General features: G+C 39.2%; 1 protein-coding gene across 2 annotated transcripts in view; it reads right to left on the reverse strand.

The window, feature by feature from the left end:
* TMEM131 (transmembrane protein 131) overlaps positions 1 to 24,492 on the reverse strand; it is a 250,769-nt gene that overhangs the window by 81,197 nt on the left and 145,080 nt on the right. For both annotated transcript variants that reach the window (XM_033238933.1, XM_033238932.1), the window contains exons 6-9: positions 9,516 to 9,632; positions 7,347 to 7,469; positions 2,374 to 2,454; positions 82 to 232 (exon numbers count right to left, since the gene is read on the reverse strand). In XM_033238933.1, the coding sequence (XP_033094824.1) occupies positions 82 to 232; positions 2,374 to 2,454; positions 7,347 to 7,469; positions 9,516 to 9,632 (472 nt within the window). The remainder of the gene's footprint in view (positions 1 to 81; positions 233 to 2,373; positions 2,455 to 7,346; positions 7,470 to 9,515; positions 9,633 to 24,492) is intronic.

Below are 24,492 nucleotides of genomic sequence, written 5' to 3' on the forward strand. Positions count from 1 at the left end.
GTCAACAATTATTGTTCACTTTGCCAGAGTAAGCTACACTGAAAACAAAACAACTTTTGATTTCATCAGTTTTCTACTAACCTGTTGTAACTTCAACCTCAACAGGAAGAATGATAAACTCTGTGCTGTCTGAAGCATTGGTCTTTATTCTTATGAAGGCTGTGTGATTATCTGCTTCTCTAGATGAAAAACTGGCTCTCATCACTCCCTTGGTTTCATAAGGAGGAATTTCCTGACAAGTTAACAGACCATAATGTAGCACAGCATTCGTAATGGAGCAAAACCACCACAGTTTATTGAACTGGATGACACTGAATGAAAGATGAGTATTTTATATGCCTATTAATACAAAACGCATTGCTAATTAAACCAATATGTAACACACACTCCATTTCTGGAAAACTTTAAAATGTGAAAAATGTGCTGCTGTGAATCTATTAAATATGATATTAAAAGTAGGCAAAGTAAAAGAAGTCAAATGATCTGAAAACAAATTGTCAGTTACAAAAGACCCATTAAAAGGTAAAACTAATCTACAAAACCAGTTATTTTTTAACATTCTAGTTAGTGGTGTTTGTGTATATAACTCAGTCTTGAAATTTAACCAACAGAAATGTCACCATCAGAGGAAAATACTTCTCTAGAAGTCCACAAGAACCTCCATAAATGATAACCAGCAGGGCTTACACTGCTCTTTCCTGGAAAACCTAACAATGCAAAGCTTCTCTAGGAAATCTACAGTTTACCAACTGCATTCATGTAAGACAGCACACATTTTCAGTACTGTAATCAGAGAACATTTATATACTAAAAGGAAGACTTACTGGAAAAAACATTTTGAGGGGTAATCTCTTTCCTGGTTTTAGAACAACATGGCTCCCTGGGGACTACTGGAATTTCTTCTCTGCACAAACCTTTCAGCATATTTTAGGAGATTCCTGTATTCTAGAGCTTAGTGGGCCTTCACTTATCCCTATGCTCTTTTTAGTCCCAAAGCAGAAAACAGGAGATTGGAATCCTCCTAGGATCGGAGGGATGGACCATCCACTCCCCAACTCTAGGGAGTTGCTTTGGTCTCTGCAGTTTTCTCATATACACTGAAATAGGCTGGAGGTGAGGTCACAGCCCGTTGGCTTTTTTCTCAGTCTAAGTTTGTAGGAATAAGAATTACTGTACCTTTTTTTGCAGCCACTAGGACTATAAAAACATGCTATTCTGTTATCATTCATTATCATTCTTGACTATTTAAAAATCTGAATTCTCTATTTATTAGATACCAATTATATTTCACAGGAAGTTCTTATTCTGTCTAGAATCATAATATATACAGATTCAGTAGTCTGAATTTAATCCTCTGAAGCATTGCTTTATAAATGATTTTTCACTCAAACACCATAATTTCAAGGTGAAACATTTTTGTGAAAGGACATAAATAAACTGTCCATTGCATATTTCTTTTTGCTAGTGTGTTTCTATATTCTGAGAATTAACCAAATTAGTGGCTGATAAATTTGTTTCTAAATGTTTATATTAACATCCTAAAAATGTAATCTCCACATCTCTTCCCTGGTCAAGACTGGTCAGAAGACAGAATCAAGAGGCTGTGTGTGTGTAACAGCAGTTAATAAAGAAACTCTGATTCTCAAACCTTATTCCTGGTGGTAAAATTTGTGTTCCTCCAATTAGAGATGAGCAGTGATCTGAGTGACCTGAGTATGGAACTGAATTGACCACAATTGCCTTCTCCCTCTTGGATTAAAGCATGTAAACATTTTTAAAACTCTCACATGCCAAGAACCTTTACAAATAAGGTTCTCTTACATATCTTTAATTTGGTTAATATTGTTAAATATTCAACAATATTGAAGGTGAACATAGATCACCTTCAAGAATTAAAAATTTTCTAAGTCATCACAGGTGCTTGCCTAGGTTCCTTCTGCAAGTGCCATCTCCTTTACCAACGGTGAATATGAACGTTCAATTACTTACCTTCAAAAACAAAACCACAACGAATCCTTCTGACATTTTTTTAATCCTTTACTTTTTTTTTATGTGTAAAGCACATCATAAATTATCATACTCAAAGAAAACTTTACCCATATAATTCTGAGAAAGAATAGCTGACGTTACTTTCCATGTAGTGGGGTAGAACTCCCACCAATTTTATTTGCTGCCCTTTCCAAAAATTACTACTTATATTCCTTCCTCACGCTCTCCTCCAATTTTCATATATACTTGACATAAACTAACATTAAGACAATGATTAAAGAGAAGTCCATATTTGTTCAGCCTATAAGGAGTTAAGTATTTTCCAGTTTAAGAATAATTGGTTTCATGGGAGCACACACAAGAGAAAACCAGGTTACAACTCACCCACAGTTTTCTGGTACCTCCTTGTTGACCCGTTGGGAGTTCTAGGTGAAGGTCTCCTCCACTAGAGTACATTTCTACAACCTGGGGCAAAAGAGCACACGATGGCTAAGTTCAAAGTCATATTCTCAAAGCACGTGATTGCTATTACAGAGAAATAATTCTGACATCCTAATTGTTTATCACAAAACATTCAAAAACATTTAAAGATACAAATGTAGGATATGTATCATATCACTAAATTTAGTGCTCTGTATGTGTAAGCAATAGTGGTATTTTTAATTAAGGTAACTTTGAAAATTTTACTTAGAAACAGTGTAAGTATAATAGTTGTTCCAGAAACCAGATTTTAGAAGTAACAGGATACTTTTTTTTTTCCCAAAGGGAATAATTTACAAAAATTACCAAGTTTTGGAAACATAAATTTTGTTTTTCTTATAGTAACATAAAGTGCTTCTTTATCCATACATTTATAACAAGATCCAGCAGTGGATCTACCATAACTGTGAAATGGTGAAGAGTGTAAATATTATTTTGAGATATATACAACTCTAGTGGAACATGAAAATATGTGGTTTCTACTGGAAGCAAAAATATTTCTGTGGCTTATGCTCAAGCTTATGATTTTTTTAAAAACAGCTTTATTATCACTGATGTAAAATAAATAATACCTATTTAAAGTATACAACCTGATGAATCCTGACGTATGTGTTTGGGCATAAAACCATCACTGTAATTAAGATATTAAATATATCCATTATCACCAAAAGCTTCCTCATGCTTTGTGCAATCCATTCATCCTTCTCTGTCCCTTCTTATTTTTCTAGGCAACCACTGATCTGCTATCACTTCAGACTAGCTCATGTTTTCTGGAGTTTTATGTAAATGGAATAATAGCGTATCTACTCTTGTGTCTGGCTTCTTTTGCTCAGTGTAATTATTTTGGGGTCTACCACATTGTTTATGCATTAATAGTTCACTTCTATTTGATAACTACATTGCAGTTTTTCAATACACACACTGAAAGGACATTTGAGTGGTTTCCAATGTCTGGCCATTATAGAGAAAACTGCTGTGGATACTGAGTACAAGTATTGGTGTGGACATCTGCTTTCCTTGCTTTTGGGTAAATATATACAAACAAAATGGGTCATAAGACAGGAGACTTTTCTTTAAAGGTAAGTTAACTCTAGCTCTTAAAAGAAAACATACATTTAATTCAATTACATTTGGGGTGAAGCTACGAGAAGGGGTGGAAAACGTTCACTTGTTTCATCACAAGAAGTCCTCCAGGAGTGAAGAAAAAAGAACAAAGCAAGAAAAATGGCAATTCTTCAGTATAAGCTTAAAGATTTTTTTTTTTGTTTTTTTGAGACGGAGTCTCTGTCGCCCAGGCTGGACTGCAGTGGTGTGATCTCGGCTCACTGCAAGCTCTGCCTCCTGGGTTCAAGCGATTCTCCTGCCTCAGCCTCCTGAGTAGCTGGGATTACAGGCACACGCCTCCACGCCCAGCTAATTTTTGTATTTTTCGTAGAGATGGGGTTTCACCATGTTGGCCAGGCTGGTCTCGAACTCCTGACCTCGTGATCCACCCGCCTTGGCCTCCCAAAGTCCTGGGATTACAGGCGTGAGCCAACCTGCCTGGCCCCTTAAAGGGTTTTGTTTGTTTGTTTGTTTTTTGGTAGGGGCTGGGGAGTTGCTGCTGTAAAAGTAATGCATTTACGAAAGACTGATAAACTGTAGATTGTATTATTTCTTGCCTCCTGATTTATTACAGTGCTCATCTATAGTGCTTATTGTATTAATAATAGCACCTTAAATGATAGGACGACTGTAGAACTTTTTCTGGAAAACCAGAAAACATCACATATTATTTCATTAATCTTTCCAGGTATCAAGCAAACAAGTATAACAATGCTTAAAAACAGAAGATTAGACCAGGCACAGTGGCTCATGCCTGTAATCCCGGTACTCTGGGAGGCTAGGTGGCGGTGCTTAACTTGAGCCCAGGAGTTGCAGTCCAGCCTGGGCAACATAGTGAGACTCTGTCTCTGCAAAAAAAATAAAAAACATTAGCCAGGTGTGGTGGTGTGCACCTGTAGTCTCAACTACTCAGGAGACTGAGGTGAGAGGATTGCTTGAGCCTGGGAGGTCGAGACTGCAGTGAGCCAAGACTGTACCACTGCACTCCAGCCGTGCCTGGAAAACAAACAAACAAACCAAAAAAAAAAAACAAAAAACACCCAGAAGATTAAAAGGTCACCTACTGATAACAGAGAAAATGAATAAAGAAATAGAGACAGAAAAAGCCTAAAGTACAAAGTCAAAGAAATAATTACATTAAAACTAGGAACCTGACACATTATTTTTAGTCCAGTGCTATTTGTTCTAATTTAGTATAGTTTCGGAAAAAAAGGAAGCCAAGCATTATATACAGAATATATTATGTGTAAACAAATTCTCACAATAAATGTTTCTGTGCCCGCATGCTTACATGCACAGAGAAAGGTCTAGAATGACACATACAAGGTGGCAAAAGTGGTGTCCATGAGGAAGGGCCTGGACTGCAACTGTGCTGTCTATGCAATAGCTATCAGCTACATGTGGTTATTTACATTTAAATTAGTTGAAATAACATTTCGGCCACCCTAGCAGAATTAAAGAGCTCCACAGTCACACGTAGCTAGCAGCCACTCTTTTGGACAGAGCAGGGAAAGAACTATTCCATCATCGCGGAAAGTTCTGCTGGACAGCTGGACTGGGAAGCAGGAAGTTAAAAGGGATGTTTTTGTTTCACTCATGTTTGAATTGTTAATATTTTTTTCCTGAGAACATACTCATGTGTTTATGTTGTATAATCAACAAATCATATGCATTTTCTCATTTTTCAATATTTTCTTATTGTAATATTGACAAGACTAGTGACACAGAAAAACACTGGACTACGAGGTTAAGAATGTCTTCCCAGGTAAACAATCTATATTTGGTTTTAAGAGAGCAGCTTTGGTGTTCCATTTGCTCTCTTGTGTAAATCTTGAATTAAAATGTTTTAACTGGAAAAAGACTACATGAATTGAATTCAAAGTGATCACTGTGCTGGGCGATAGCTTGATAACTCCAAAGGCTGAGGAGAAAAGGTACAGACCGCAAGGCGACTCCAGCAATTGCAGACTGACCAACATCTGCTGAGTCCTGCAAGCTCCATCCTTGTCGTCTGGCCACCACAATGAGGCAGCAGCCTTGGAGCACTCTGGAACAGCCCTTCTACGGCAGAGCGGGCAACTCATGCAGCCGGGTCTACCGGAGTAAGAGGTCAGGCACAGTGGCTCACGCCTCTCATCTCAGTACTTGGGAAGCTAAGGCAGGAGGAATGCTTGAGGCCAGGAGATCAAGGCTGTAGTAAACCATGATCATGCCACTGCGCTCCAGCTTGAGTGACAGAGTGAGACCCTGAACCCTGTCTTGTCTTTTTTTTTTTGGAGTCTCACTCTGTCGCCCAGCCTGGAGTGTAGTGGTATGATCTCGACTCACTGCAAGCTCCGCCTCCCGGGTTCACACCATTCTCCTGCCTCAGCCTCCCAAGTACCTGGGACTACACGCACCCACCACCAAGCCCGGCTGTTTTGTGTTTTTAGTAGAGACAGGGGTTCACTATGGTCTTGATCTCCTGACCTCATGATCCGCCCGCCTCGGCCTCCCAAAGTACTGGGATTACAGGCATGAACCACCGTGCCCCGCCTTTTTTTTTTTTTTTTTTTTTTTTTAAAAGGAAAAAAAGCAGCAAGAATTTCGGACGTTTCTATATAGCTTTGTAGTAACGGCCAGAACAGGGAAACTACACCATTACCTAAAGTATCAAAAGGACGTAAACGACAGGATAGTGAGGATAAGAGGGAATACTTCCCACCTGAAAAGCAGGACGTAAGAGCAGGTTTTTCTGTGATGCAGACATCCAGCTACAAAAATTAAAACTGGGGCAGAGTACTTTTATCAGTAGCTATCTTCATCCAGATGTTGCCAAGTGTTGGGGAGCGATTTCTTTCTTGCTGCTTTCACTTATCATTTCTAAGCATTTCACTATTCAGGCTCTGAACACGTCCCCTGGTTCTTTCTCATTTCCCCTTCCGTTGTTTACAAACAGTTATACCAGGGTGGTCTGGGACAACCATTTTAGTTGCCAAAGCCCTACACTTACCACAAAATACAGTAGTTTTCCTCCACCTGTCATTTTCAAGCTGCTTTAAGTCCTTCAGTGTTGGTCCGAAAGAACTCTGGCACCCTGGACTATTCTAGAAAGCATTCACATCTACTTTTAACACAGACACCACCAATAGAAGCCACAGAGGTTGCACATGTCACACAGTTAAGTCCCTAGGATGTAACGTATACATTTCAGAAAACCTCTGAAGGAATGACACTGGCCACTCCCACTGTGAAAGAGACAAGGAGCTGGTGAGGAGGAATTTCACACTTGAAAACAATTACTACTAGAAGATGAGGGAAGACAAGAAGTTGATTTTTTAAAATAAAAAACAAGTTTGCTTTTAATCATAATTCTATATTACTCTTTCCCTGGATTTTAATTTCTAGGCTGCCATCACCAAAAATTTATTTCCAGAAATAAACTTGAACTGTTTTAAAAAACATGGATATTGGGCCAGAAGGTGTTGAAATGCAGGAAAAAAAAAGCAGCCTTGTGTAGCTAAAAACTCCTTTAAATGCAGAGCTGCCTAAACTATAACACCAGAGAAGCCACAGTCATTTTAAAAATGATTCCAAAAATTCAAAATCCAGACCACTGTATTCCAAAATTCAGACTACAGCAAGCTGTACTAAAAGTAATACCCCTCTTCAATATACCTATAAAACCCTATTATTTTAAATAGTCTTGGAAACTGTAACAAACTGAGATTTCATGCTAAGACATTAATTCCCACCAAAATGAAGCTTATTCAAAATCAGCATCATAAACTCACCTGTAAAGGCTCACTGTGAGGGTTGTGGATGTTTATTATAGGTGAGAAACTACTATTCACAGGGACTCTGGCCCCAAGGAATGGCCTCAATCGATATGGATTTGGAACTCCAACACCAAATACCTGTTTCAGTGGAGGAAAAAAATGCAATGTTAGTTGTTTTTAAAATTAATATTTTTAGTTATAACTGATCTAGGGAGACTGGCAAATCTAATTTATATGGAAAAATATTAACAATCCCTTTATTTAAAAAAAAAACCCCACAAATGTTGTTTCTGTACATGATTTGGCTACATATTTGATTTACCATGTATGTGAATTTAGAATGATTTCTTTAATATATTAGAAATCGAATAATAGTCCTTCAAGAAGGCATGCAATAGACAAAAGAAGAAAACAGGGAGTCAAAAGATTTCCTGACCCCAGCCATCAGAAGATGGATCCACCGCCCAGGTAACTTCTCAAATACCAAAGCCTAGACCCAGCTCATTCCCACATGGGATGGCCCTAGGTTGACTAAGCAGGGTAAACCAGTAATTCAAATGATATTATTAATATATTGCTATTTATTAAATGTCTATGAGGTGCTAGGCACATATACAATAGTGAACAATTCAACAGTAAAAAAACAGATAATGTGCTGGGTCTCATGAAACTTGTATCGTAGTACTGGAGACAGACTGGATACCAATAAAAAGATTTTTTTAAAAAATCCCGGGCCGGGCGCGGTGGCTCAAGCCTGTAATCCCAGCACTTTGGGAGGCCAAGGCAGGCGGATCACGAGGTCAGGAGATCAAGACCATAGTGAAACCCTGTCTCTACTAAAAACACAAAACAGTTAGCCGGGCTTGGTGGTGGGCGCCTGTAGTCCCAGGTACTTGGGAGGCTGAGGCAGGAGAATGGTGTGAACCCGGGAGGCGGAGCTTGCAGTGAGTCGAGATCATACCACTGCACTCCAGGCTGGGCGACAGAGTGAGACTCCAAAAAAAAAAAAAAAGATACATACAGTAGGGCATGTATAGTACACTGCTGGACAAATATGAGCAATTATTGTTAAGAATCTTTGTTTTTGGCCGGGTGCGGTGGCTCAAGCCTGTAATCCCAGCACTTTGGGAGGCCGAGATGGGCGGATCACAACGTCAGGAGATCAAGACCATCCTGGCTAACACGGTGAAACCCTGTCTCTACTAAAAAAATACAAAAAACTAGCCGGGCGAGGTGGCGGGCGCCTGTAGTCCCAGCTACTCGGGAGGCTGAGGCAGGAGAATGGCGTAAACCCGGGAGGCGGAGCTTGCAGTGAGCTGAGATCCGGCCACTGCACTCCAGCCTGGGCGACAGAGCGAGACGCCGTCTCAAAAAAAAAAAAAAAGAATCTTTGTTTTTTTTTTTTCTTTTAGAGATGTGGTCTTGATCTGTCACCCAGGGTGGAGTACAGTGGTGTAATCATAGTTCACTGTGGCCTTGAACTCTTGAGCTCAAGTGATCCTCTCACTTTAGCCTCCTGAGTAGCTGAGGATACAAGTGCTCACCACTGTGCCCAGTTAATTTTTAAAAATGTTTTTTGTAGAGATGAGGTCTTGCTTTGTTGCCCAGGCTGGTCTTGAACTCTTGGCTTCAAGTGATCCTCCCACCTTGGCCTCCCATAGTGCTGGGATTACACGTGTGAACTACCATACCCAGCCTTAATAGTCTTGATATACAAAAATCTTGATTCACAAACAGAATAATAGCTGATATACAAAAAGATTTACTATGTGACTCCTACATACATTAACTTTCCTTAATGACCTAAACCAAAATTCTATGTAAAAATAAGTTTATAAAAAAAACTTACTAAAGTAGGCACGAATGTTTTAATCTTGACACTATTATCAAGCATGCTTCATAAATGTGTAAAAGTAAAAATTAAACAAGAACGTGTAAGTCAGTATGAAAATACTTTTCACTATTGTCAACCAATCTTAGATTATTAGCACTTTAGCTGTCGCTTTAAAATCACCTGTTCAGTCTGATTTGAATAGAGATATTCACTGTAAGTATAACAATGCTCTAAGTTTAAACTCCTACATTTTCTGTTATCCTCTGAGTTCCTGGGTTCTTAAAAGGCTGGCATATAAGGCAGAGGTAATAATCATATTGTATGAAATAAGTTTTAATTCTGGCTCTTACCTGGTAAGTAAATACCCCATGATTAGATGTATTAATAAATAAAGTATTTTCTACATTTCCTACTACTCTTGCAAGAAAAACTACATCAAACGATGTATTTCCTCCTGGAAGAATTTTCTGAAACAGAAAATAAATAAAGTTAAATTCATAACAAGAAAAAAAATGATACAGCTCAAGTTCCTGAAATAAGTATCTTACAATCATTTCCATAAACTAGTTTTTCCTTTAAAAGTTTAAGCTTTAAGTTAGCAATGGAAAATAATTAAAAAGATGTCTTCCATATTGAATGTCTACGGTCACACATCCTTTGTCCATTAGAGCCACAGCCTTGAACAACAGATGGTTTCCTAGATTGTGTTCATTTAACAATCCCTAGGCTGGCATGAAGTACCTAATTACAGGCTGTTTCATGATCAAAAATCAGATATAAGTTGCATTACAGCTGAGCTTTTCATATAGATATACTACTGTACTACTAAGCAGTGACTTGTTTTAGCCTAAAGAGTAAGCCCAGGCCTCAAACTTCTGAAATTTGCCTTCCATCCACACAAGAAACAAAATGTCCCGGCAACTTAAATAGGAAAGAAGGCAGGTGTGAATGTATGTGCAGGAACTCACTCCTGTTACTTTCTGCAAATTGAGAATGTCACTATAGTTAGTTAAGTAAAATGTTATTACCACAAAACAATAGGGCTACTCCCACGTTCAAGAGACTGAAATTGCGGTTCTGCGCCCTGCAACAAAGCCTTAAAATACATTTTAATACGTAAAGCCATCAACCTGTCTCATTCTGCCTCTATGGCTAGAACTCTAAAATGCTACCTAAATTATAGCTCAAAATACATGGTAGTAGGACTCTGGCTTCACCTTAGTCTGAAGAAAGATGTCTAGACAGAGTATGTCTCCTACATTACCACCAACAAAAGAATAATTTACAAGTTGTGAATTTTTGTAATTATTCTTTTGTTGCACTACATTACTGTAATATAATGCAACAAAAGAATAATTACAATAATTCACGACTTTTCTTGAACCCCTAACAGAGTGAGATTATCAACTAGTCCAAAACTGTAGGAAAGGCAAGCACTTGCAAGGAAGGACGGAATGGGAATACTGGCTCACCCAGGACAGGGAAGGGAAGAAGATGAGGCTATTATACAGGAGTGTCAGCTAAAAATGCAGCTAAGATGTTTACACATGGCTAGAGGCTGACTGTGTAAACATGCACCGGAGCACAAAAAGCCTGCAAACTGTAGATACTGGTGCTATTCACACCGGAGCCAGAAATTAGCAACAGAAAGACATCTGGCAAACCCTCGAATAGTCTGAAATTAAACAACATGTTTCTAAAATTAGCCACGGGGGAAGTAAGTAGCAACAAGAGAAATTATAAAATATTTTGAATTGACTAGAAATGAAAGCACAATATTAAAATCTGTAGGTTGCAGGTAAAGCAATACTTGGAGGAAAATTTATAGCATTACATGCTTATTTGGAACAGAAACGTTTCACATCAATAATCTACATTTCTGTTTTGAGACACTAGAAAAAGAATAAATTAAACCCAGAGCAACCAAAAGGAAAGAAAATAGAGCAAAAATTAATGAAACAGAAAACAGAAAGTAGCAAAAAAAAAAAAAAAAAAATCAATAAAACTGAAGCTGGTGCTCAAAAACTCCGTAAAATGGATAAAACCCTACAAAGAGTGACTGTGATAAAAAGGGAGAAGTCAAAAATATAAGGAACTAAAATGTAGATATCACTGCATACCCTTTACACACAGAAAGAATGATAAAGGAGTATTACAAGCAACTCTATTATGCCCATAAATTTAACAGCTAGGAGAAATGGACACATTATTTGACAGTCAGCTAGATATGACACAATCATTCAAACTGAAATAGTCCTGCACACGGTTAAAATTTAATTTGTTGTTTAAAATCTTCCCATCAAGAAAAGCCCGAGCTTAAATGATTTAACTCGTGGAAATGAATTCTCTACCCACCATTTAAGAAAGAAAGAATACCTACGTTACATAAACTTTCCAACACACAGGAGAGAACATTCGCAATTCAGCATTACCCTGATATCAAGACCACACAAAGACTTAAAAACTATAAGCCAATATCCTTCATAAACATAGAAACACAACTTTCTACAAAGTAACGGGAAACTGAATCGAGTCAAGATATAAAATGGGTAACACATCTTGACCAAGTAGTTGGTTTTTTTTTCCATGTTGTGCTTTTTTAATGTTCAATTTATGAGAAATAGGAATACTTTTTTAGTATTAGCCAATATGCACACACACAGAATTTCTTTTACAATATTAAATGTTTTACAAACCTTTCACAACTCGCTCAAACCTTTGGCTTAAAACAATCCTGTAAACCTCTAAACAAACCTGCCCCTACCAAATTTGCCATATTATCTTTTTCCAAAACACCTTGGATGTAAAACTGTTTCTTAAGTAGTCTCAATAACATGGAACAATCCTAACTCTTAGCAACTTTTAGTTTTGGTGAAAAACTTGGTAAATGTAAACCAAATATGAAATTCTAAGACCCTCCCCTACCATCTGAATGAACTCCTCCTCTGGGCCAAGAACACTTCTGAGTTAATCAGAACATCTAGTCTCAGGCATTGTGGAAGAGGGGATTAGACATGCCTCATTATATACCTCCAGTATTAACATTAACACAAACATTAGGTCTGAAAAGAAACATTTACAATCTATTTCCTCTGAAGCCTGCTACCTGGAGGCTTCTTCTGCACAATAAAACTTTGGTCCCCACAACCCTTCATCTTGACTCAGCCACTCCTTTCTACTGCTGATCTCTTCTAACCAACTACCAACTGTAATGTGTTTAAACCTGGCGAGTGTGGTTGCTCAAGCCTGTAATTCCAGCACTTTAGGATGCCGAGGAGGGTGGATCCCTTGAGCTCAGGAGTTCCAGACCAGTCTGGGCAACATGGTGAAATCCAGCCTCCACCGAAAAAAAAAAAAAATACAAAAAACTTAGCCAGGCATGGTGGCAGGCGTCTGTGGTCCTAGTTACTTGGGACACTGAAGAGGTAGGATCACTTGAGCTCAGTGGGCAGAGGTTGCAGTGAGCCCAGATCACACCACTGCACTCCAGCTTGGGTGACACAGTGAGACCCCATATCAAACATAAACAAATTAATTAAAAAGAATATGTTTAAACCTCCCTATGACCTGGAAGCCCCTCACTTAAGCTGTCTTGCCCACTCAGATCAAACCAATGTAAATCTAACATGTGTTGACTTATGTAGTATGCCTCCCTAAAATGCATAAAAACAAGCTGTGCCCCAACCGCCTTGGGCACATATCATCAGGACCCCCCTGAGGCTGTGTGACAGGCATGGCTTTAACCTTGACAAAATAAACTTTTTAAATTGACTGAGCCCTGTCTCAGATATTTTGGGTTCACAGTTAGTAACCACAGGGATTGAGTGGAGGTGCCCCTGATCTTTGACAAATCTCCTGTCAGTGCTTGATACCAACTTGATCTATCCTTACCGCTCAGACCAATGAGACAATTTGCTGAGGCCTGGGGGATCCCCTCCCTCAAGAGAATCCCTAATATCCCAAATTTGGTTGACATCTAAAGTTTATTTTGCTGTACAACTTCTTTTATGGAGTTTTGCTTGCTTCCAACAGTGAAGGCAAGTTGTCTTGCTTCCATACTGATAAAAGGCAGGTAACTCCTTTCTGGAGTTTCAGCTCACCTCCAACAGAAAAGGTGAGTTTGAGTTTCTTCTTGCTTCTAAAATGGCAGAGAGCAGTCTTCAGCCAGGGCTCCATTCCTAGGTTAAGTAGCTGAATTGGGTTTCATTTGTTTTGTAAATTCTCCTTAATGACTAAAGGGTACAACTGACAACCAGCAACCATGTAGTTTTTATCATCTTGGAAATACAATTCTAGTTCAACATTCAAAAATCAAATCAATGTAATTTACTTAACAGACTAAAGAAAAAGCACAAGATCATCTCAATAGCAGCATGTAATTTGACAAAATTTAGTATCGATTCATGATTAAAAATCTCAGTAAACTGGCCGGGCGCGGTGGCTCAAGCCTGTAATCCCAGCACTTTGGGAGGCCGAGACGGGCGGATCACGAGGTCAGGAGATCGAGACCATCCTGGCGAACACAGTGAAACCCCGTCTCTACTAAAAATACAAAAAACTAGCCGGGCGAGGTGGCGGGCGCCTGTAGTCCCAGCTACTCGGGAGGCTGAGGCAGGAGAATGGCGTAAACCCGGGAGGCGGAGCTTGCAGTGAGCTGAGATCCGGCCACTGCACTCCAGCCTGGGCGACAGAGCAAGACTCCGTCTCAACAAAAAAAAAAAAAAAAAAAAAAAAAAAATCTCAGTAAACTAAGTCAGTAGAAGAGAACTCCCTCAATATTATAAAGAACATCGGCAAAAACCCTAAAGAAGCTTGTCCATTTTGTGGTCCATGGGCTGCATGAAGCCCAGGATAGCTTGAAATGGGCCCAACGCAAATTCGCAAACTTTCTTAAAACATTAAGTTTCTGTGTGGTTTTTTTTTTTTTTTTTTAGCTTATCAGCTATCATTAGTGTATTTTATGTGTGGCCCAAGACAATTCTTCTTCCAGTGTGCCCCAGGTAAGCAAAGATTGGACACTCCTGCCCTAGGAGCTACCATAGTATTTAATGGTGAATGACTGAATGCTTTTCCTCCAAAATTTAAAACAAGGCAAGGATGCCCTCTCATATGACAGCTATTTAACACTGTATCAGAAGTGCAAAGAGGGTCAGGAGCAGTGGTGGCTCATGCCTGTAATCCCAGCACTTTGGGAAGCTGAGGTGGGTGGATCACAAGGTCAAGAGATTGAGACCAGCCTGGCCAACATGATGAAACCCCGTCTCTACTAAAATTACAAAAATTAGCTGGGTGTGGTGGCACGCGCCTGTAGTCCCAGCTACTCAGGGGGCTGAGGCAGGAGAATCGCTTGAACCGGGAGGCAGAGGTTGCAGTGAGCAGAGATTGCGCCACTGTACTCCAGCCCATTGACAGAGTGAGACTTGATCTCAAAAAAAACAAAAACAAAGTGCAAAGAAGCACGAAAAAAAAAAAATAAATAAAAGGCATTACACATTAGTACAGAAGAAAAATCAGTTTTTATTCAGATAACATGGCTTTCCGTCCTGAAAAATCCCTATAAAAATGCTCCTAAAAGAGTTTTAAAAAGTCATGGGAATCAAGGTCAACATACAATGATCTGTTGTGCCCCAGTCCTTTAATTCCCCGAAGAAGACCACCAGAGTCCAGAGTCAAAGCCAAACGGCAAGGATCTTTAATTGTGTTTGTGTCTTGTGCTGGGCTCAGGGAGCTGAGATATATGGAGCAATGTGTGCGTGTGTTTGATCTCTTTCAGATCAATTGTATCTCCATATACCAGCAATGAACAAGTGAAATTCCAATTTTTAAAAACATACTATTTAGGATAACACACGCACAAAGAAAGACTGAGGTATAAATCTAATAATGTGCAAGTTCTGTGAGCTGAAAACGATAAAACATTACTGAAAGTAACTGAAGAAGACAAATAAATGGAAATACTGTGTTCATGGGTTAGAAGACTCAATATTAGATGTTAGTTCTCCTGAAATGGATTTACATATCTAACGCAAGTGGAACCAAAATTTCAGTCTAAGGAGAAGTAACAACTAAATGCAATGTGAAATAGGATCCTAAAACAGAAAAAGTAGTACATTGATAGAAAAACTGATGAAATTCATAAAAATTCTTTAGTTAATGGTATCACATGAATGCTACTTTCCCGGTTTGAAAACTGTACTATGATTATATAAGATGTTAACATCAGAAGAATGTTAGAGTGAGGAATATATGGAAAGTATTACTTTTCTGTACATTTAAAGTTAATTCAAAAGAACATGATAAAAATCTCAGATTTTTTTTTTTAAGAAACTGATAGGCTGATTCTAAAATTTACATGATAAAGAAAGGAAATAAGAAAAGCCAAGGAAATTCTGAAAGAGAGAATCAAAATTGGAGGAGTCATAGTGTCTAATTCTAAGAATTAATATAAAGCCACAGTTATCAAAACAGTATTGGCTGGTGAAATGACAGGTATTTCAGAGTCTATTAGAACGTATTAGAACATAGTGAAGAGTCCAAAACCAGACTCACACATACACAAGGTCAACTGACTTTCAACAAAAATACAGTGGATTTCAATGAAAAAGGATAGTCTTTTTCAATGGATAGTCTTTTTCAACGGATAGCCTAGGCACAAACGAATATCCATATGCAAAACAAATCAAAACAATCCTCAATCCGTATCTTATACCATAAACAAACAGCAGCTAAAAATGGACTGTAGATCTAAATCTAAAATCTAAAACTATGATGGTTGTCCCTCAGTATCTGTGGGATTGGCTCCAGGACTTCATGCAGATTCCAACATCTGTGGATGCTGAAGTCTCTGCTATGAAACAAAGCAGCATTTGCATATAACCTATGCCTATCCTCCTGGCCGTGCACGTATCTCCCGGGGAAACTTGAAATAGTCTCTACATTACTTGTAATACTTAATACAATGTAAATGCTATGTGAATAGTTTATACCGTATTATTTGTCTGAACATGTATAGACAAGAAAAGTCTTGTTCAGTACGGAAGCACTATTTTTTTTTTTTTTTTTCTCAAATAGTTTTGACCTGCAGTTGACTAGATCCATGGATAAGAAGCTCATCGCTGCAGAGGGCCAGCTGTACTTCTAGGAAAGAAAAAAATGGAGAAAATCTCTGTGACTTTGGATTAGGCAAAGATTTCCTAGCTGCAACTCCCAAAGCATGACCCATAAAAGAACAATCTGATAAACTGGACACCATGAACATTATAAAATTCTGCTCTTTCAAAGATATAGAAGGAAAAGGTATGACACAAACTGGAAGAAAAGACTTGCAAATCATATCACAAGAAAGACTTGTATCCTGAACACATAAGGAACTCTCATGAACTCAGTGAAAAAACAAACAACTCAACTTAAAAAACAGGCAAAAGAACTGAACAGACACTTCACCAAAGAAAACATATGGATGGCAAATAAAAAGATGCTCAACATCAATTTTCACTGGAGAACGCAGGTTAAAATAAAAATGGCCTAACACTGTACACCGAGCTGAATGACTCACATCACAGAACACACAAACCTCAGAATACAGCGTGCTAATAGCAACGTGGGGCAACCAAAACTCTCACGTTTCTCATGGGAATACAAACGGGTACAGTTGTTATAAAAAAAAAAACTGTTAAAATCTGTATGTAAATATTTACAGTGGGTTTAAATAATAACTCCAAACTGGAAACACCCCAAAAGTCTTCAACTGGTAAATGAATAAACACACAGTGACACTGCCAGCCAATGAAATACTATTCCATAATAATAAAGTGGTACAAAGAACTGATAACAGCCTACTACACCAACCAATATGAAATGCATTATGCTAAAAGAAAGAAGCCAGACTAAAAATGCTATATGCTACATGGTTCTATTAATACAATCTTCTGGAATAGGCTACACTCAGTGGTTTGAGTTGACCAAGTTGTTGATTATATGACCTTATGGGCTTGTCAAAACTCAGAACTATATACTAAAAGGGTGAATTTTACTGCAAGTATATTGTAATTTAAAAACAAATACATATAGAATATATATTAAATATATCAGTGTGTGTGTGTGTATATACACATATACATATATATATATATTTACTGTTTTGGGTGAATCCACAAGGGTTGCAGACTCACTCAAGCATATTTTAGCCTGGACCTTTTTGTATGAGGGTCTCAGTGTTCATGTTCCCTTGGAGTAAGAACAAATAATTGAATGTTTAGGTTTAACTGTTGGTGGGCAAGATTAAAGCCAAATTAACTTTAAAACAATAAAATCTTGAAACGAAGTGGATAATATCACTGAGTTCAGGCAGTCCACCCACACGTTTTATATTGTCATGAATTTAATTCCACAGAATCATATGACTGGTCACCCTTTCATCACCTTCTAACTCCCTCTGACAATGTAAGGATTCACAGAACTGACACTGAGAGACACAGAGAGGACTCTCTGGCAATATGAACAAAACAAAACAAAACAAAAAATGACAATATCGTTTTCCCATCTAAGATGCCAGTGCCTGTAATACCGATGTTTTATACCATACCAAGAATAAAAAAAAAAAAGAACAAGAGAATGTTAAAAAATGCAGACTTGGCCGGGCGCGGTGGCTCAAGCCTGTAATCCCAGCACTTTGGGAGGCCGAGACGGGCGGATCGCGAGGTCAGGAGATCGAGACCATCCTGGCGAACACGGTGAAACCCCGTCTCTACTAAAAAATACAAAAAAACTAGCCGGGCGAGGTGGCGGGCGCCTGTAGTCCCAGCTACTCCGGAGGCTGAGGCAGGAGAATGGCGTAAACCCGGGAGGCGGAGCTTGCAGTGAGCTGAGATCCGGCCACTGCACTCCAGCCTGGGCGACAGAGCGAGACTCCGTCTCAAAAAAAAAAAAAAAAAAAAAAAAAAAATGCAGACTTAACAGATCCTCAAATAAAACAAGGAGTGAGGATGACAAGTACAAACCCAAGCCACAGAAAGGGGCAGTGAAGAAAACTTATGTGACTCATTCTGGGCACCACAGGAAGGGAGAAAAACTAACTTCCTCTTAAAATTTGCACTATGTATCAGTACTCATGGAGGTGTGTGGTCTGAATCCCTATCAGTGGTCTAATCAAGCAGAAAATTTAATGTTTCCTTGGTAGAGTTGAGACCACCAGTGCCATTCTCTCTGGGAAAACACACCCTTAATCCAGGCTGACCGTGACGGTAAGGTGCCCTTGACTGTAACGTGGGTCTCAGTTTCCGATATAAAGAAACGTGAAAAAAACATCTACCTATGTAACGAACCTGCACATCCTGCACATGTATCGCTGAACTTAAAAGTTGAAAGAAAAAAAAAGTAGCAAAGTTAGTACAATAAATGCTGTGTATCCACCTAAAAAAATCTGAAATGTTCTCTAAAAAAAGTGACAGTTATAGAATTATGGTATTCCCACCCAAGACCAGTTCTAGTGTCAATGAGGAGATTCCTGAAGCCTATGTGTATAATGGAAAACGTATCCAGAGGAAAACCGGTGTCCTTTAAAGTGTTTATGGGAACTTAATTTGATTTAAAAATGTCTCTATTCAAACAATACCCTTTTAAGGCCCATCTAAACTCCAAAGAGTTAGGAAAATCACCATGGATTGTTTAATTTTTAGTGAAGTTTTCTGCCACTATTGGAACTGGACATCTAGTATATAGCTGACAGATAGGAGATCTGAGTTTCTAGTAATACCACTAAGAAACTGTAATTTTCCCAAGTCAGCACTGTACCATAGCTCAGTCCCTGGGCTTTTTCTTTCCTTGGTGATCTCACCCAGATCCATGGCTTCATATCTACACTAGTGACTCCTAAATCTCTATTTCTAGTCTAGTCCTCATATACCAAACTCATATACTAACTGCCTACTTGCCACCTCCTCTTGGATATCTAGGAGATACCTGAAATCTAACACGTCCAAATTGAATTACTGGTCGTACCTCTGAAACCTGCTCTACCCTCTGCCTTCTTCAATTCAGCTGACTGCAACTTTGTCCTTCTAGCTGAGGACTAGAGTTCAGGACAAAACTCTAGAGTCAATTTTGACTCTTCTCTTTCTCTCAAATCCCACATCAGGAAATCCTGTTGGGTGTATCTTCAAAACATACAGGCATATCTCATTTTATTGTGCTTCACTTTACTGCACTTCGCAGGTACTGCTGTTTTGCAACCCTGCATCAAGCAAGTCTCCCAGTGCCATTTTTCCAACAGCATGTACTCACTTTGTATCTCTGTGTCACATTTTGGCGATCCTGCGGTATTTCCAAATTTTTCATTATTATTACATCTGCATGAAATGTGATCTTTGATGTTGCTACTGAAATTGTTTTAGGGCACCACAAACTATGCCCATATAAGATGGCAAGCTTAAAATGAAAAATGTTATGTGTGTTCTCATTGCTCCACCAACCACTGTTCTCCCAACTCCTTTTCTCTCCTTAAGTTTCCCTATTCCTGAGATACAGTAATATTACAATTAGGCCAATTAGTAGCCCTACAACGGCCTGTAAGTGTTCGAGTAAAAGGAAGAGTTGCACATCTCTCACTTTAAACCAAAAGCTGGAAATGATAAGGTTAGTGAGGAAGACATGCTGAAAGCCAAGAGAAGCTCAAAGCTAGGCCTTTAGTGCCAAACAGCCAAGCTGTGAATGCAAAGGAAAAGTTGTTGAAGGAAGTTAAAAATGCTACTCCAGTGAACACACACCTGGTAAAGAAGGAAAACTGCCTTACTGCTGATAGGGAGAAAGCTTTAGTGGTCTGGATGGAAGAGCCAAGCAGCCAAAGCATTGTCTCTCTTTTTTTTTGAGATGGAGTTTCGCTTCATGCCCAGGCTGGAGTGCAATGGCGTGGTCTTGGCTCACTGCAATCTCCGCCTTCCAGGTTCAAGCGATTCTTGTGCCTCAGCCTCCTGAGTAACTGAGATTACAGGTGCACACCACCACAACCAATTTTTGTATTTTTAGTAGAGATGGGTTTCACCATGTTGGCCAGGTTGGTTCTGAACTTCTGACCTCAGGTGATCCACCTGCCTCAGCCTCCCAAAGTGCTGGGACTACAGGCGTGAGCCACCACACCGGTCCTTGCCACAGCATTCTCTTAAGCCAAAGCCTAATCCAGAGCAAGGCCCTGACTCTCTTTAATTCTGTGAAGACTGACAGAGGGGAGGAAGCTGCAGAACAGCTGGAAGCTAAAAGAAATCCATTCATGAGGTTTAAGAAAAGAAGCCAGCTCCGTCATATAAAAGTGCAAGGTGAAGCATTAAATGCTGATGTCCAAGTTGCAGCAAGTTATCCAGAAGATCTAGCTAAGATCACTGATGAACACGGCCACACTAAACAACAAATTTTCCATGTAGATGAAACAGCCTTCTGTTGGAAGATGCCATCGAAAGAGGACAAGTCAGTGCCTGGCTTCAAAGCTTCAAAGGACAGGTTGACTCTCTTACTAGGGACTAACACAGCTAGTGACTTTAAGTTGAAGCCAGTGCTCATCTGCCATTCTGAAAATTCTAGAGATCTTAAGAATTGTGCTAAATCTACTCTACCTGTGCTCCATAAATGGACAAGGCCTAGATAACAGCACATCTATTTATAACAAGGTTTATTGAATATTTAAATCCCACTGTTGAGACCTAATGCTCAGAAAAAAGATTTCTTTCCAAATATTACTGCTCAGTGACAAGGCAACTGGTCACCAAGGAGCTCTGATGAAAATGTACAAGAAGACGCAGTTGTTTTCACACGTGCTAACACAACATCCATTCTTCAGCCAAGGATCAAGGAGTAACTTCAAGCTGCAAGTCTTGTTATTTAAGAAATACATTTCTTAAAGCTATAGCTGCCACGAAGGGTGAGTCCTCTGATGGATCTGGGCAAAGTCCATTGAAAACCTCCTGGAAAGGAGTCACCATTCTAAATGCCATTACGAACATTTGTAGCTGGCCACAGTGGCTCAAGTCTGTAATCCCAGCACTTTGGGAGGCTAAGGGAGGTGGATCACCTGAGTCAGGAGTTCGAGATCAGCCTCGCCAACATGGTGAAACCTGTCTCTATTTAAAAAAAAAAAAAAAATTAGCTGGGAGTGGTAGAGTGGGCCTGTAATCCCAGCTACTCAGGAGGTTGAGGCAGGAGAATTGCTTGAACCTGGGAGGCAGAGGCTGCAGCGAGCCAAGATTGTGCCAGTGCACTCCAGCCTGGGTGACAGAGCGAGACTCTGTCTTGGCGGGGGAGGGGGAAAAACATTTGTGATCCATGGGAGGAGGTTAAAATGTCAACAATAGGAGGCTGGAAGAAGTTAATTCCAACCCTTTTGGATGACTCTGAAGAGCTCAAGACTTCAGTGGAAAAGTCACTGTAGATGTGGCAGAAATAGCAAGAGAAAAGAATTAGAAGTGGCATCTATAGCTGCGAATGAACTGGTGCAATCCCATGATAAAACGTGAACAGAAGAGTTGTTTCTTAGGGATGAACAAAAAAAGTGGTTTCTTGAGATGAAATCTACTCCTAGTGAAGATGCTGTGAATATGTTGACATGACAGTAAAGAATTTAGAATACTACATAAACTTAGAGGCAGGGTTTGAAAGGATTGACTCCAATTTTGAAAGAAGTTCTACTGTGGGTAAAATGCTATAAACAGCATTGCACGCTACAGAGAAATCTTTTGTGAAAAGAAGAATCAATGGATGCTGCACACTTCACTGTTGTCTTATTTTAAGCAACTGTCATGGCCATCCCAACCTTCAGCAACCACTACCCTGATCAGTCAGTGGCTGTCAACACTGAGGCAAGGCCCTCCACCAGCAAAAAGACTATGACTTGCAGAAGGCTGGCAGGATCATTATCAGTTTTTAGCAATAAAGTATTTTTGAAATTAAGGTATGTAAATTTTTTAGACACAATGCTACTGCACTTAATAGGCCACAGTATAAACATAACTTTGATACATACGGCGAAACAAAAAACTCTGTGACTGGCTTACTGCAGTGGTCTGGAACTGAACCCATATCTCCAAGGTATCCCTGTATCCCAAGTCCAACTCCTTTCTTCACCTCTTCCTTGTATCACTCTGGTCAGAGTAATCATCTAATCATCTTCTTACCGTGGAGTATGGCAACAGCCAATATGACTGGTGTCCCTTGTCCTACTTTTGATGAACAATGATCCTTTTAAAACCTAAAGCTACAATTTCATTCCTCTGTTCAAAACCCTTTGATGGCTTTCCATGTCATTCAGGAAAAAGAGTCAAGTCAAACCACAGCTTGTAAGGCCCTTCACGGTCTGCCCCCTTACTTCTCCTCTCATCTGTGCTCACTCTGGTCTAGCTGTCTTTGAACACCAGGCCTGCTTTGTGCTGCCTGGTCCTTCCTGCTAGAATGCTTTTCTTCCATGTTTCACTTTCCACCAAACAGTCCCACCTCACCCCTTTGAGTCTTCGTTCCAGTGTCACCTTCTGAATAAAGCCTACCCTGACCACCCTATTGAAAATGGCACGCCTAAGTTTCTGATCTCACACTCTTCCCTGTGCACACCTACGCCTCTGATCTCATACTCTTCCCTGTGCACACCTAAGCCTCTGATCTTACACCCTTCCCTGTGCACACCTAAGCCTCTGATCTTACACTCTTCTTCTGACCTTGTAACATCTTCTGAGATCGTATAAAATTTACTTATTTATCATGCTTGCCTTCCTTCTGCTGCTGACTGTACCCGAACTCCCCAGAGTATGTATAAGCATCTCTGTTTTCACTGATAAAAGTGCCTGGCACTTAAGTAGACACTTCATAAATATTTGTTAAATTAATTCCTTCTTTCCACATAGGTGGGGCGGCAAAACTATTTTAAATTTACATTTTCTTACATGTTTTAAACTGCAAAAGTAACAAGAGCTGATTTTACTTAGTGATACAGAGCAAAGATGACTGAATAAAAAGCTAATACCCTCAAATTTCCTCCATTCTCACCATTATTAGGTTATCCAGTTAACCTGGCAAATCAATCTGAGCTTTATTCCGGCTCTTATTAATATACCCAAATAAATATACACAGATTTTTTGCTTTTTATAAAAATGGCATTATAGGCCGGGTGCGGTGGGTCATGCCTGTCATCCCGGCACTTTGGGAGGCCAAGGTAGGCAGATTGCTTGAGGCTGGGAGTTTGAGACCAGCCTGGCCAACATGGCAAAACCCCATCTCTACTAAAAAAATACAAAAATTAACCAGGTGTGGTAGCAGGTGCCTGTAGTCCCAGCTACTGGGGAGGCTGAGGCACAAGAATTGCTTGAACTGGGAGGCAGAGGTTGCAGTGAGCTGAGATCACGCCACTGCATTCCAGCCTGGGCGACAGAGAAAGACCCTGTCTTGGAAAAAAAAAAAAAAAAGGCATTATATTCGACTCCACAATATGCTTTTCTTACATATTAGCATGTCATGTATATTACTGCAGATCTGTAGAGATCTATTTCATTCTCTTCATTATCTGCATATTCCATACTACCTATATATCCTATATATCCTATATACTACCTATATATCCTACACATCCTATATATGATATGGCCATGAAAGATGAATGGCCTAAATGCAGTCTATTGTGTAATTTTAAATTATAATTGATTAGATAATCATATTCAATCTACAGATAATTATAGATAATTACAAAAACTTATATACAGAGAAATAAATCATTACACAACCACATCCCGTACCTCTCTTAGTATTCCTATTCTTTTTGATTTTCAGGTGGTCTTAAAATCAAAACCTTAACACGATTACTTGCATGTGCGGATTAAAATACAATTATGTAAAACTTGGTTTGAAAAATAACTTAAAAATAATTAGTTTTTTCTGTATTTCCTACTTTTTGGTTAAGGTAGAGATGATAACAGTTAGTAACTAAAAACTCTGAGTTATAGACAATGTTTTATTGTCAAAGAAATAAGACCTGACCAAGAATTCTGAGCATGACAAAGGCAATTAGAGTAAACATACAGAAAGATTTTGCTCTCCTCGACATAAGAAACTCTATTCATCTTTCCCCAAGGCTCTTATTGTTGGCATAAAGCTGAAGTGGAGAGGAAATAGGTTATTTCTTCCCCCAAGAGTTCATTCCATCTCTCCCCTCTACTTCTCGAGCTTCTTAAGTCAGTGTCTTACTGTAGGGAAAAAAAGATGGAAAGCAAGAAGAAGAAAAAAGGATAAGAGGAGAGAGTAAAGCTTTTGGCTATCTCCTTTGAGCTAAATCTTGAGTATTTAAATGTGGATTTCGATAG

This window comes from Trachypithecus francoisi, unplaced genomic scaffold (genome assembly GCF_009764315.1).
Source record: "Trachypithecus francoisi isolate TF-2019V2 unplaced genomic scaffold, Tfra_2.0 Lachesis_group17, whole genome shotgun sequence".
Taxonomy (NCBI): Eukaryota; Metazoa; Chordata; class Mammalia; order Primates; family Cercopithecidae; genus Trachypithecus; species Trachypithecus francoisi.